We start from the raw sequence: 13,988 nt of genomic DNA, 5'->3' as shown, positions 1-13,988 counted from the left end.
CTAGAGTTAAACTTCTTGTGCCTAGAAGTATATAATTTAGTGTTGAGTCTCGAAACAATATTGACTTGATTTACCTCCTCATGGGCCTGGTCTGGGGTATAGTCCAAGAAGTCAAAAAATCTCAATTAGTTCGACCTATCATCTTAAAATCTTGCTCTAGCGACAGTGTAAGAGTTTAAACCTTACTGGAACCTGAGAGTCATTGGGAGGCTTGACCGTTCATAGGTGATGAAGTACCCTTGGACTTAGAGTGAGCAAGTAAAAGGTGAGAACTTGGAGACTGATGAGACGATTTAGATAGACTTGAGATTAATCCATCGAGTATCGAGAAACCTAATCTATCAAAAAAAAATAAAAAAAAAATGACAATGCATGAGCGCAAACAAAGCATCCGTTTGACGTAAGGAAACTGGCAATTAAATCCCATACTAGGATAGAATTATAGACATTCCAGACGACCCATTAGCTGTCATCATGCATACAATAGAGTTCCCAAACAGGAAATTAAAAAGTTACCCAATTTTGATAAAAAAAAAAAAATTTTAATTCAACATTCCCACATTTGCCTGCCTCGTACAGCTTAGTTTCAGAAACCGTCTCCTTCTTAGTGCTTTCTGCTTATCCATTTCTGCGTATCCTTAGAACACCAATAACAGGAAATGGTTCAAGAAAAGCCCAGAGATGTCTTCTTATTCCGGTAAAGTTAAGATTTTTATTCACATTCGTACATAGTTTTCCCATGAAACAGACAGCCCAATTTGTTGTTTAGTTTCAAGATCATATCTTCAGCACAAAAACTCTATAATCTTCGGTGGAAAAGACATGGAAAGTGAAGCAAACTATATGTGGAGTCTGAGTAGTCTAGCGGGTTCTTTTCTTGATCTGGCGATTGCATTTTTCTGTCTGTGTGTATCAGCAGCAGCTTTCTTTACATTTAAATTTCTGGGTTTTTGTGGGTTAGGCTTGCCATATCCCCCCTGTAATTGGTTGTTTGGTATTTCCCGAAATGATATTCAGAAATTGCAGAGGCTTCTGAGTGGTTTGGCCACTGAGAAAGTGTCAAATGTTAAGCTATCTGTCAAAGAGAGATGCCATTATAATGCCCAGAATGTCCATTTGAATCTGAGGTTGATTGGGGAAAGGGATGATGTTCTTAGCCATAATGGCCATGGGTTTGTTGAAATGGAAGTTGAGGCTCAATCTAGCCCAGGTTCTGATGGAGGGTTGCCAAGAAATGCTGATAGAATGGAATTTATGCCCATTGATCATTGCAGGTTGTTTTCGTCTTCTCGGTATGATCCTCAATATGTTGAATTGCAGGATGATCAACAATGTCATTCTAGAATCGACGACGAAAGGAATGGAATGAGTGAAGATAGTGAAGAAGTTTTCAGTAATGGAACTTATCCTTGTTCTAATGGTGAGTTCCATTCATCCTTGACAAAGTTGAGCACTTATTAGCTTTACTGAATTTCAATTTCTTATTCAATTCATGAGGAATATGTATATTTTTAGTGTTGTGAAGCTGAAAAGTGAAAGCTCATTGTGTATTGTTATACAGAGTTATGCATTCTTCTATTGCTTTTTTGTGTTTGAATACATGTAGTTTTGTTGAGATTAATAAGAACAAGAAACAATAATAATGACAGAAAGTAAAAAAGACAAGATTTACGTGGTTTGGCAATGTGTCTACGTCCACGGAGGTGAAAGTATTCTTGTGATGGTGATAGTGGTGATACAACTTTAGGGGTCTACTTGTTTCACTCCTCTTATGAGAAAAACTCAGGTTCCTAATCCCCAAACTGATTATAATTTGTGTATGTATGCTCCCACAGATGCAGGATTTGGGCCAAGAGACAGCTTTAAATTGGACGAAAATGTATTTCCCGACGATGATGATGATGATGAGCACTCTGAGAATGATTTATTCATCAGAGAAGATCTTAATGGCAATGTTCAAGTGGATGAGGTCTATAATGCCAATGACATGAGTGCGATAAGATTCTTGGAAAAAGCGCTCGAGGAAGAGAAAGCTGCTCGTGATGCGCTTTGCCTCGAGCTTGAGAAGGAGAGGAATGCAGCTGCAAGTGCTGCAGATGAGGCAATGGCGATGATTTCTCGCCTGCAGGGCGAGAAGGCGTCAATTGAAATGGAAGCTAAGCAATATAAGAGGATAATTGAGGAGAAATCAGCTTATGAAGCAGATGAAATGGAAGTTATGAAAGAGATCTTGGTGAGGAGGGAAACTGAGAAGCACTTTTTGGAAAGGGAAGTTGAAGCTTATAGACAGATGGTTTATCTGGGAAATCAACACTTTGCTGGTAATGATAATTGAAGCATGTGCTCCATCTCAACTAAAAGCCTAACCTGATAGTTAGATTGCACAGTAATGGTTATATGCCTGCAGTTGATTTCTGATCTACAAAAGTATTCTATGCCTGCAGTTGATAACGAAAAGCTGAAGAATCTTGACCATGGAGGCGAAAAGGTGCAGCTGAAGCTCTTGGAGGATATAGCGTGCCAGCTCCAAGAGATTCGACAGCTTACACTCAATGAAGGTATGAAATTAGTAATTGAAGCATGTGTTGTTGGATTGCACATTAATGGTTATATGCTCAACAAGTCCCCTCCATGACCTTTGGTCTGGCTCTGATACCAAATTGAAGCATGTGCTCCATCTCAACTAAAAGCCTAAGCTGATAGTTGGATTGCACATTAATGGTTATATACTCATCATTAGTACCCGAAAAATGTTCTAAGATCGAGCTACATTATTCTTTTCCTTACAATTCATCATTGTCTCTGCTAGCTTAGCTTGCCTTTCTGCAGAATTATACTCTTTCTGTGTAGCTATTTGTATATATATTTCTTATTGTACCTTGAATTATACTATATAATCTAATGATCACCAAAATTGTGTTTTATGTTGAGCCATAAAGAGCAGTCCTATGAATGGCTCTGGAGGAATAACATGAAATTTCTCTGATCCCAGATTCTGCAGATGGCTGAAAACAGTGTTTCATGGAAGTCGATGATCGATGCTTCAAATTCGGGCATGCTAGCTACCGGGAGGTGGATTATCTGGAGGCTGGGATTGAAAAAACAGTCGACGATAAGTGCATTGTTGTAGTTGCACTGCCATTGCATACAATGTCTAGTCCAGAAGGCAGAAAACATTATTAATCTGTCAAATTTTGTGTTCTTTGCTCCTTCATGTGCCCATGTTTTTTAACAGATTCTCTGCTGGATTTTTGGTGATTGGTAATGGTTATGGGATTGGTGTGACAAAGTTGATGTACAAACACCTTTGTAATGACAAAGTTTTGTTGTGTTTTAACATTTGATCTCATTGAATTCATGATAGATGGATATTCTTGCATGCGATCTCAGTCGAATTTCAATCAAACCTTATTTAGGACTTATATATATACTTTATAATTATGTGCATTTATATAGTAGGATGTGACTAATTCAGTTGAGTTTCAATTAAACCCTATTTCGAACTTTTAGATATTATCATATATGCTTACAATTGCAGTTATATACATGTATCTAGTAGGATTTGACTAATTCAATCGAGTTTCAATCAAAACCTATTTAAGATTTTCACATATCATCAAATAAACTTTACAGTTTACACTTATGTACATGCATTTCAAAGTTTGAAATGTTTAAAAAGATATCACCTCATTTTTTTCCCAAATTCCATTTTTTTCAGATCAACAACTAAGATCAATTGGCAGTTTTTACTTGAGCACATATTCTCACAAGTATATTTATAGACACACGCAATAAAGAGAAATATTTTACCGATCAACACCGATATTTAATTTCTTGCATTAGGTACTGTAGACACTTAAATTTTGATAAATATTGATTATTTATCAATATTAGTATATTTGAATATATTTGAAATATTTTGGATAATATTGATATTATCTAATTTGTTAATTAGATAATATCAAAAGAGTTTGAGCTTATCAAAACTCTCTATCTTACAGCTATAAATAGGGTCTTTCATTTCTAGGTAAACAGACATCCTAGGAAAAATCATAGAAAGAACTCTAAAGCTTATTCAGAGATCACAATAAAAATGTGATCCTGAAAGTAAAAGTCCTTCCTCCTCCATATGTTGATGCATGTTGATCCAAACCTCTATTGAAGATCAAGCCATTTGAACCCAGAGGCCCTTCAAGAAGAACAAGCTATATATACAAGCCCTTCTTTGAAGATCAAGCCACTTGAAACCCGGAGGCCCTTCAATGGTGGATTGTTCAAGGCATCAAATTGAAGAATCAGAGGACATTCAGAGACTTGTACCCACCCCGCATTAATATTTGATATGTAAACCAGAACTTTGAATTTCTAAATATTATTCAATTTTCTTTGTTCACAAATTGGCACACTCAGTGGGACAGCTCTGCCTCTCATCTCTTCATAGGCACTTTCAACCGATATGGGGGCAAACCCTGTATGAAATTTGAAACGGAGGAAGCTAAATGATACTCCTTGGCACGAGTTTAAACGGCCTTATATTCAGACTCCTTGGCACGAGTTTAAACGGCCTCATATCTTTCAAGGCTCATTGGCATGAGTTGAGAGGCAGAGCTGTCCCACTGGGCGTGCCAATTTGTGAACAAAGAAAATTGAATAATATTTAGAAATTCAAAGTTCTGGTTTACATATCAAATATTAATGCGGGGTGGGTACAAGTCTCTGAATGGTCCTCTGATTCTTCGATTTGAATGCCTTGAACACTCCACCATTGAAGGGCCTCCGGGTTTCAAGTGGCTTGATCTTCAAAGAAGGGCTTGTATAGCTTGTTCTTCTTGAAGGGCCTCCGGGTTCAAATGGCTTGATCTTCAATGGAGGTTTGGATCAATAGGCATAGGCATGATCATTTTGGTGGAGGAACTTCTACTTTCAGTATCACATTTTTATGTGATCCTGAATAATATTTTTCTAGATGTTTACATCACTTTTCCTAGGATGTGTGTGATTACATAGAAATAAAATGCCCTATTTATAGCTGTAGGATAGAGAGTTTTGATAAGCTCAAACTCTTTTGATATTATCTAATTAACAAATTAGATAATATCAATATTATCCAAAATATTTCAAATATATTCAAATATACTAATATTGATAAATAATCAATATTTATCAAAATTTAAGTGTCTACAGGTACAATTCAAAAAACTTTTTGAATTGTTCATGATCGAATGAAGACATTGTATGTGAAAATAATTTTCCCATTCATTACATCAAATATTTTAAAATTTCCTTATTATATTTCCAAAATCATATTTTGATTCAAGAATTAGTAACAATGACTGTAAGTTATTAAAACATAAATGAGTGGACTAAAACTAATCTAGAATTTTATTGTTTTTTTAACTTATTGTCATGCTTACACCAACTCTTAAACTTAGAAGCAAACCTTTGTTGTAAAGTCTCTTCTCCTTGGATAAATAAAAACTATAAAAATTTAAAGATAGATCTTTGAATCTGCATAAGCGGGTGGAACATAATAATTATATTGAAAAATTATGAGTTCAATTTTTATCAATATTTTTTTATCAAACTTTTTTATATTGAATTTTTCTAATATCTTAAAAACAAAGCGTAATATAATTTTTAAATAATAGTTGCGAGTTTTCTTTATCACCAAAAAAAAAAAAAAACACTAAAAAATCTAAGGATAGATTTCCAAATCTAAAGATGTATTAAAAAATTAATATTTAATAAATTGCACAATTTTCCGGTAATTTTTTTTTTTTTTTTTTTTTATAAAAGTTAACCGACCAACCAATCATAGTACAAATTGGTAGATGTGACTTGTGACGTTTCATATCATATGCTTTAACTTCTTCCTAGTTAATACGGAGTACCATATTTTATAATATTGTGTCACTTTTTATACGTCATTATCACCTTCATTAACTAATACTTACTCCCTATATTTTATGATTACTTTTCCAAATTATAAATATGCTACTATAATCCTGGATTGGAGCGATATACTAATTAAGAAAAAAGTTATTGTTATTATTTTAAAATTAAATTAAAAAGTAAAAATTGATCCATAGAAAAACAAATTAAATACTAATCCATAGTGAATACGAACTTAATTATTATAAGGGATTAGGGATAGTGGGAAGGTTATTTTGTGTGTGTATATATATACACATATTAAAATAAATAAAAAATTTGATTCAACTAACCCATTTTGAGTCCGTAATAAAAAAATGATCGTAATTCTTTTAAAAACTAATCAATTAGCACAATTATTTACCTCTCGATAGATATGTTAGTTTAATATAAATGGTCAAATTAAAGCAACTCTTGCATTGCTTGTAGGGGGTGGTAAAGTGGGGATCTCCCCTTGTGCTTCTCACAAATCTTCTGAGTACCATAACCACTAGTGAATCCGTTTCAAGTTACATGAGCATGAACCCTCTATCCCAATTAACACAAAGGTAGTATACTTCAAGATTTCGTGTTTGACTTCTTGTGGGAGTTGTCTATTTTCTTGATTTGACCCTGTTATCTATGAATAACATGGGTTGATTTACCTTGTTGTGGTCATTTATCAGCTATGGTCACAAGGCGGGCTTCACATACAGTGCACCTTCACATAAGTGTTGAAGGTTTTCCCATAAATCAAAAGTAATATATATATAGTTCAATAGTACGTGATTCACTTTTTTTTTTTTTTTTTTTTAGATTAACGTTCTATAATTCTATTTATTATATTACCCTAATAGCTGAAAATTTTAATATTCCCAATCATCAAAAAGCGATTAAAAACCTTAGATTTACGTACAAATTTTAAAAAATGGAATTTCTAATATACTTTTTAACCACTTTGAGGATCCAAAAAAGAGTAATCATTATTTCCAAAAAAAAAAAAATCTAAAATTTATACCACATTTTGGATGATAAAAAAAATGTAATTTTTCAATCATAAGAAATTAAAACATTAAATATTATCCATTTTTATGACAGGGAAAGAAATAAAAAGTGACATAAAGAGGATCTTGGGGGGTTGGATAAGTGGGAAAAGGATGGAAGAACATGAAGTGATGAAAAAAGAAAACGAAATAATTAGTCAACCCTCACGAGGTTGAACATGAAAGCATAGGGAGTAATAAGTAGGAAGGAGCATTTGATTTTGACTTTTTGCATATTTTAATGAAACAATAACATTGTTGCCATAGCTTAGCTTGGTCAAAACACACCCATAGATGATGATGAACATGTTTTGCTTCCCACGCTTCTCTATCTTTCTTTATGACCCTTTCTTGCCCACCAAAGCTTTATGAATTGAATGGGTTAATGCTAATTCAAAATTGTTATGAAATCAATTACCAATGTGGCGGCGCGAATACATTCTTCCCAAAAAGTTGAATCTCCAATCTCAAGAATCATTGTGAGACTCGACCCCTAGTCATTCTTTTTAAATTTCACCCATGTGACAGTTGACTATGCGAGCTGTACGTGGTGCAGTGCGAATACATAAGTATAGGGGTTAGTTGTTGCTAATTGTATTTGGCACAATCAGCTACACTTGTATTGTTGTACGAGGTAGCTAGCAAGTCCGACTTCCTGTTAGAGCTGTTTATTGACTTTTTGGATTTAAGTTAGTCAACTATATGCAATCTAGAATGATTTACCTTCTTATGGTTCTTTCTCTTATCACAAAGTGAGATTCACTTAAAATATACATTTAAGTAATGATTATGAGCTTTCTTCTAAGTCAATGGTATACAATTCAACAATGGTGTTGTTTGCTACCGTATAAATTCTCATGTTATAATATTCAAAATTCATATTGATCATGAATTTGTGATATTAATCATTAATTTTAAGAATTTTTTTTCTTCGTTGAAATTCACTTTTTTATTGAGAAATTAAGGACATTGTAAAAAATTTAATTTAGTATGTAAGGTTGAAATTTTGGTTGGAATTGATAAATCTTTAACCTTTTCTAAAAATGTTACTTTTTTTAGTCATAGTTTCGCCACTTAAAATTTAAAAAAAAAAAAAAAAAAAAAAAAAAAAAAAAAAAAAACTTTTTATAGTCATTAGTTACCTGGGATGATGTGAATTTACCTATCTTACCCAATTTTTGTTTTTAAAATACTTATTAATCAATTTTTTTATTTAAAAAAAAAACACTAATCAAGTAACTATATAAAAGAGTGAATATTAAGAGATAATAAAAAATTAAAAAAAAAATTGCTAACCCCTCCGATCCAAAGAACACAAAAGGAAAACAAAAAAAAAAAAAAAAAAAAAAAAAAAAAAAAAAAAAAAAAAAAAAAATCAAAGAGATATAAAATTATAAATACATTTTCTTTTCTTGTACGAAAATTTTCAAAAAAAAAAAAAAAAAAGGATAATCCTGCAGAATTGACGGAGAAAGAGAAGTTGCAGTCATGAATCAGAGACTAGGAGTTCAGCCCAGATGGTATCCATATCTAAAGACGGCATTCTACTCAGCTGAAAACCTCCCTCATTCTCCGCCGCCGCCTCTTCCACCTCCCTCTTCTTCTTCTCCGCCGCGATCTCCGCCGCCGGCGTCACTGGGTTTTGTGTCCACGTCACTCCACTTGAACTTTCATTCACCAATGGTTTCACATTAGGCGGCGGAGGATCTTTGATCATCATCTCATTATTTTTATTATTATTATTATTATTAGCCTTCTTGGTAGCCCCGGCCGCCGTCCCTTGTGATATCGATCGCAGTTTCGCCTCCAGGAGCGCCGCCGTGTTGCCGTTGATGCAGTTATCTCTCAGCCGGTGCTTCAAATCTGGGAAGTTGAGGTGGGCGTAGTCTCCCCGGAGCATATACGCCGCCGTGTCGTACGCAAACGCGGCCTCCTCCGCCGTGTCGAACGTCCCCAGCCATACCCTCGTCCGGTTCCGCGGCAGCCGTATCTCCGCCACCCATTTCCCCCAATGCCTCTGCCGCACTCCCCGGAACAGCTTCCCCGGCGACGCCTGCGCCGCCGAGAAGCAAGACTTCTCCGTCGTCGTTCTTCTCCCCGCCGTGTGTTTCATCGGCTGAGTTCTGGTGTTGCTAAGCCAGAAATCACTGAACCCCTTTGACGAGTAACTCGTCAATGTCTGATTCATTCTCAGCCAGCTCTCCGCCGGTTGCCGGAACTCACCATTAATCTGGGATACCGGGAACAAAAAATTGTCCGAAACTTGTGAATGCGATGATGAAGAAGAAGAAGGTTTTTTGGGCGTTTCCACCACTGAAGGCTGCTGCAAAAACAACCCCAAATTCGGGAAATTCGACGAAGAAGACGGAGCATTTGCAGCCGCGTTGAGTGACGGGAAAGATTCAAGAAAATTCAATGGGATTCCGGCCGCCGCCTGATCGGAAAAACTCAGGCCGCCGTGATGAGGAAACGTCGAACGCGTGTGATCGTGTTCATTCATCGCCACCTGATCTGATATCGTCGCGAAATCGGAGAAATTATTATTATTGGAAGCCTCATCTGCTGAGGAGTTGGAGTCTGAACTCGAAACGAAACGCTCCGGCGACGAATATGCGGTCTCATTCGGACTGCAAAAGACGCCGCCGGAACTCGCCGCGAAAAATGGTGATCCTGAGGCTGCCATTTCTTTAGAACAAGCTGGGATTTCTTTCTGCATGAAGGGTTTTTCTGGATTTTGAGTAATCGATTTCTTTGAGGTTTTGATGATAGAATATATATATATGATGGGAGATCGGCAGTGATGATGCAGAAAATGCATGCACTATATATGGTATATATATATTAGCCCCTAATATATACTATACCTCCCCACAAATATAATACATATGTGGTCCGAGTAGAAAAATTGTAATTTAAATAAAGTCTTCGAATTTTAATTTCATGAATGAAATAATATGTTTTTAGTTTAATAGAAAAATTCACAACCATTATTTGAAAGTTTACAATATGTTGTTTTTAGTGTACAATTTTTTTTTTGGAAGCTACTAACTCGAGGCTCGACCTCATAACCTTCTATATGAAAGAGTCACTAATGTTACATGTTCATTAATTTTTATGTAATATACTAAAAAGGATTAATTTCAGGAATAATCAATTGACTATTGACATTTATCATTTTTTATCCTTAACTTTCAATTGGATCATAAATGGTCACTTGACTATTGACATTTACCAATTTTCATTGACTTTCAATTGATCATAAATAATCTCTTGACTATTTTTTTTTTTAATTTGGTCTTCTAGCTAGTTAAATATCGGTCATTTAGTAAATATTTAATTTAAAGATGATAATGTAAAAATTGGTTTGTTGTTGAGATGATCAAATTGGGTTCATAAACTTAATACATTGAATTCATCATTAGTGAGAATATGAAGAACCAAAATTTTATATTATCATCCTTAAAGTTATAGTTATAGTTTACTAAATATATATAATTTGCATTCAAAAAAAAATGTATATAATTTATCTGAATGATTACATTTGAAACAAAATCAATAGTCAAAGACCCATTTATGATCAAATTTAAAGTCAATGATGAAAATTGATAAAGGTCGATAGTTAAAAGATCATTTGTCCAATTAAAAGTCAGAAATTAAAATTGGTAAATATCAATAACCAATGAGATCATTCCTGAAATTAACTCTACTAAAAATGAACATGTAATATATAAAAAAAATAAACATATAATATACTAAAATATAGACATTTAAGATACTAAAAATAAACATCTATGTTAATGGTCATTACCACTCCAGTGTAATATATACGGAGTAATATGTTAATGGAGAGTATTTTTGTTAAGTAATATTAGTTTAATTTTAAATTAGTGAGAGGTAGAATAACTGCTAAATATCTAAATGTCTCTTTTTTTAAAATAAAAAATCCATAGCTAAAGTATTACACCATAGAAAGAAAAATCCCTTTATATATGTGATTAAGAATATTTCTAAAGAGCTCAGGACCTTGTGGTTTTAGTGGAGACCGTATAAATTAAATAACGACAAATCATTTCTTCTAAGAATATAATGTCTCATGTTCTTATCATTATATATCCATAGAAATTTCTATATTTTAATTTGTTGCACAAAGTCTTTTCACTACAATTTGTTACATACCACCTTCTCATCAATCAGAACAGCAACGATAATTAGTCCAATAAATAAGAAAACTCCTCATCAGTCTTCAGTACTCTTAATATAATTAAAGAAATGAAAAAGAGCATAATGATGGCTTAAGTTCTTGACTCTTCCAAACAGCTTTCGTGCTTCCCATTCTCAGCAACATCATCCTCGTCACAACCAATCAAAATGTGACAACATATTATTCTTGTCGTTCTGTCTGTAGGGGTTAACTAATATAAATTACCTGAATGCATGTTAGTTAGTTATTCTTTCTTGAGAGTGAGTGCATTAAGATTAAGCAACCTTGCTCACAAAAGGTCCTGTTTAATAAGATAGTGGAGGAGTAAAGCTGATGATTTAATGACATTTTAGGTGAGAATACCAGTGTTTACTCTGGTCTGATTGAGCATTTAGGAGGATGTAAAACATGGTCAAATGTCGGTGCGTTTAAGGGATCTGTTCACATTGGGCTCAGCAAACAGGGTCAAATGCCGATGCGTCCAAGAGATCTGTTCACATTGGGCATAATTCCCATACTGTCGCTGCTGAGGTTCGAACATTGGTCTCTTTTTCAAATACTGCATACTGAACTAGTGAGTTAAGCCCGTGCGAACAATATTGTGTGTAATTCTGACAAGATAGGATGGTTGTCAAGTTTCAATAATGCGTTCTTATTGATAATTTATTACGTACTTGAGTACTAATTGAACTGCTCGTGCAGACAAGATCAAGCAGCCTCATCAAACCCTAGCTAGCTTAGCTTTAATTTACTTTACTGGCATTATTCTTGGATTGGTTTGTTTAAGGCCGATGATCCATGTGGTTTTCTCAAACAATCACATGATCTTTTTCCCCTTTTCTACTTTCTCACATGTTATCAAACTGTTTCAAATCATAGTTTAACTACATCTATTAAATAATTAATTAATATTCATATTATATTGTATTCTATCTTCTCCCTAAATTGGTTTAATAATTGCCCCATTAATTTGACTCTTTTGAGTCTAATTAAGATTATGACCATCCATAATCATTTGGCTTCAACTTTCCAGGTGTTTGCAGCTGCCTAAACCTGCCTTAGCTTATCGATCTTTTGCTATTAATAATATTCAGATTATTGGGAGTTTTACAACAACACTTACAGTATCAAATCATACTTGACATGCCCCAAAAGGGGTAACCGTGTAGGTGAAACATGATTTTTATATCAGAAGATTACAAATTTAATTCTTTTCAACACTCTCTCAATCGAACCTGTTACGTACTCATATCTTGTACATGCCTCAGCCTTTGTTCCAGATGCATAGTCTTGTGTAAGGCAGTCTCGAGTGAACTAAAAGACATATTCGAGATCTGTCTCACACCCGTTCTTATGATCTTGTTCATATGAAGTAGTTGAAAAGAGAAAGGAGAAATGTACGTGATTCGTTTCTTCTAAAATTCTCTTCCCCATGGCCTCCCTGCAACACAATACTAGGGTAAAAGACACTAAAGTCTTCCCTTAAAACATATATAATAAAAATTACGAAAAATGTTGTAATGCCGATCAATACTAGTACAATTTACATTTGGTACAACTATATATAATTTTGGGTTGTAATAGGTACCGTCAACTTTTGTTCTTATCGTACGTATTCATACCAATTCAAAAATCAATATCGACACCTTAAAAAAATTTCATAAATTATTATAATTATTATGAATATAAAAGTAGAGTTTGCTTGACAAGAAAGAGGAAATAATGTGTGTGTGTTTTGTAGATCTAAAAAAAGAAAAAAAAAAAAAAAAAAACTAAAGAATATGTGGGTAAGAGTAATACCTTATTTGGCCTGTCCTTTGGTATCTATAGTCTGTTATGTATGTGTCTTTTGAGAATAGTTTTAAGGCACTTTACCAACTCACCCAATTTCTTCAAACACAACAAAACTTTTAACGACTACACAACACACAATAACGAGTCAATTCCAACCGGCCCCAAACAATCATTGCAACGTTTTCATTTTTTTTATAAATTTTTTTCTTTTTAATTGGCATATGATTCATTTTAATTAATTATACTATATTGAACTGCCTCCTTGTTAAGAATTTTCGTTTAGTTAGCATTCATGTTTGCACGCACAACTAAGGTGAAATATAATACTAATAATGTGGAGTTTGGAGAACCCTGTTAATTAAGTTGATAAAGATGTTGACTTGATAACCACAAAGTTTCAAATTCGACTTCAATTCTAATAAGAGCAGTGTATTGACCTAGCTTCTTAGTTCGAGCAGATTAGTTGTTGACAACTTAGGTTGTTTACCTGTAGTTCTTTACCGGCTAGGTTGTCTGGCAAAGTTTATTCAATACTCGAGTAGTGATTCATGTATAAGGTGGTGGTTAATTTTTATTTATTTATTTTTTGGGTGACTAGGATGATTGAACTATGCATGAATTGTTTGCATTTTTGAAGGAATAGCACATGGTAATGACAAAACCCTACTTGTAACTAAACCTTTTACTTTAGATACATTATTATTACTACGTTATTTTATTGATGATTATTAGAAGTGAACAAATTAATAAATAGTAACTAAGCTAGCTAACCATGAGGCCATGTTTGTTTAAAGTTGCTTTTCCCCTTTTTTAGGTTTCTCTTTCCTTACCAAACATGGGTTTCTTTATTCTTTGCTGCATTATTTGGACCTCTCAACACATCAATTCAATGGCATACCATTTTGATTTATAAAAAATTCATAATCATTACCTGAAAGTGTGATCAACTCAAAATAAGAAGATCAACGGACAACTCTTACTGAGATTATTTGAAATTGAAACCTTATGATTACTAAGTCTTTTACCAATTTGCCTGGGAT

The 13,988-nt window shown here is 33.9% G+C and overlaps 2 protein-coding genes across 3 annotated transcripts; one reads left to right on the top strand and one right to left on the bottom strand.

The window, feature by feature from the left end:
• Positions 1 to 490: 490 nt before the first annotated feature.
• LOC109176059 (myosin-binding protein 1) lies at positions 491 to 3,095 on the top strand. 2 transcript variants are annotated; one of them, XM_019325479.1, is made up of 4 exons: positions 491 to 1,420; positions 1,836 to 2,321; positions 2,445 to 2,558; positions 3,002 to 3,095. In XM_019325479.1, exons 1-4 carry the CDS (start codon positions 823 to 825, stop codon positions 3,007 to 3,009), a joined length of 1,206 nt encoding a protein of 401 aa, XP_019181024.1. In that variant the 5' UTR covers positions 491 to 822; the 3' UTR covers positions 3,010 to 3,095. The 2 variants fall into 2 exon arrangements, with proteins under 2 accessions (XP_019181024.1, XP_019181023.1); XM_019325478.1 differs by having other exon boundaries at positions 2,993 to 3,095.
• A 5,282-nt stretch (positions 3,096 to 8,377) lies between these two features.
• Positions 8,378 to 9,739, bottom strand: LOC109175526 (ethylene-responsive transcription factor ERF062-like). The gene has a single exon (XM_019324793.1). It carries the CDS (start codon positions 9,667 to 9,669, stop codon positions 8,440 to 8,442), a length of 1,230 nt encoding a protein of 409 aa, XP_019180338.1. The 5' UTR covers positions 9,670 to 9,739; the 3' UTR covers positions 8,378 to 8,439.
• Between the last annotated feature and the right edge of the window lie 4,249 nt (positions 9,740 to 13,988).

This window comes from Ipomoea nil, unplaced genomic scaffold (assembly GCF_001879475.1).
Source record: "Ipomoea nil cultivar Tokyo-kokei standard unplaced genomic scaffold, Asagao_1.1 scaffold0688, whole genome shotgun sequence".
Taxonomy (NCBI): Eukaryota; Viridiplantae; Streptophyta; class Magnoliopsida; order Solanales; family Convolvulaceae; genus Ipomoea; species Ipomoea nil.
Note: the sequence above shows the minus strand (reverse complement) of the source record. Positions and strands in the feature narration are given on the sequence as shown.

Excerpts from the sequence above, each read along its gene's own strand:
- LOC109175526 (XM_019324793.1), bottom strand. The coding sequence starts at position 9,669 with ATGCAGAAAGAAATCCCAGCTTGTTCTAAAGAAATGGCAGCCTCAGGA.
- LOC109176059 (XM_019325478.1), top strand. The coding sequence starts at position 823 with ATGGAAAGTGAAGCAAACTATATGTGGAGTCTGAGTAGTCTAGCGGGT. Across the intron at positions 1,421-1,835 it reads AACTTATCCTTGTTCTAATG|ATGCAGGATTTGGGCCAAGA; the intron begins GTGAGTTCCATT and ends ATGCTCCCACAG. Across the intron at positions 2,322-2,444 it reads GGGAAATCAACACTTTGCTG|TTGATAACGAAAAGCTGAAG; the intron begins GTAATGATAATT and ends CTATGCCTGCAG.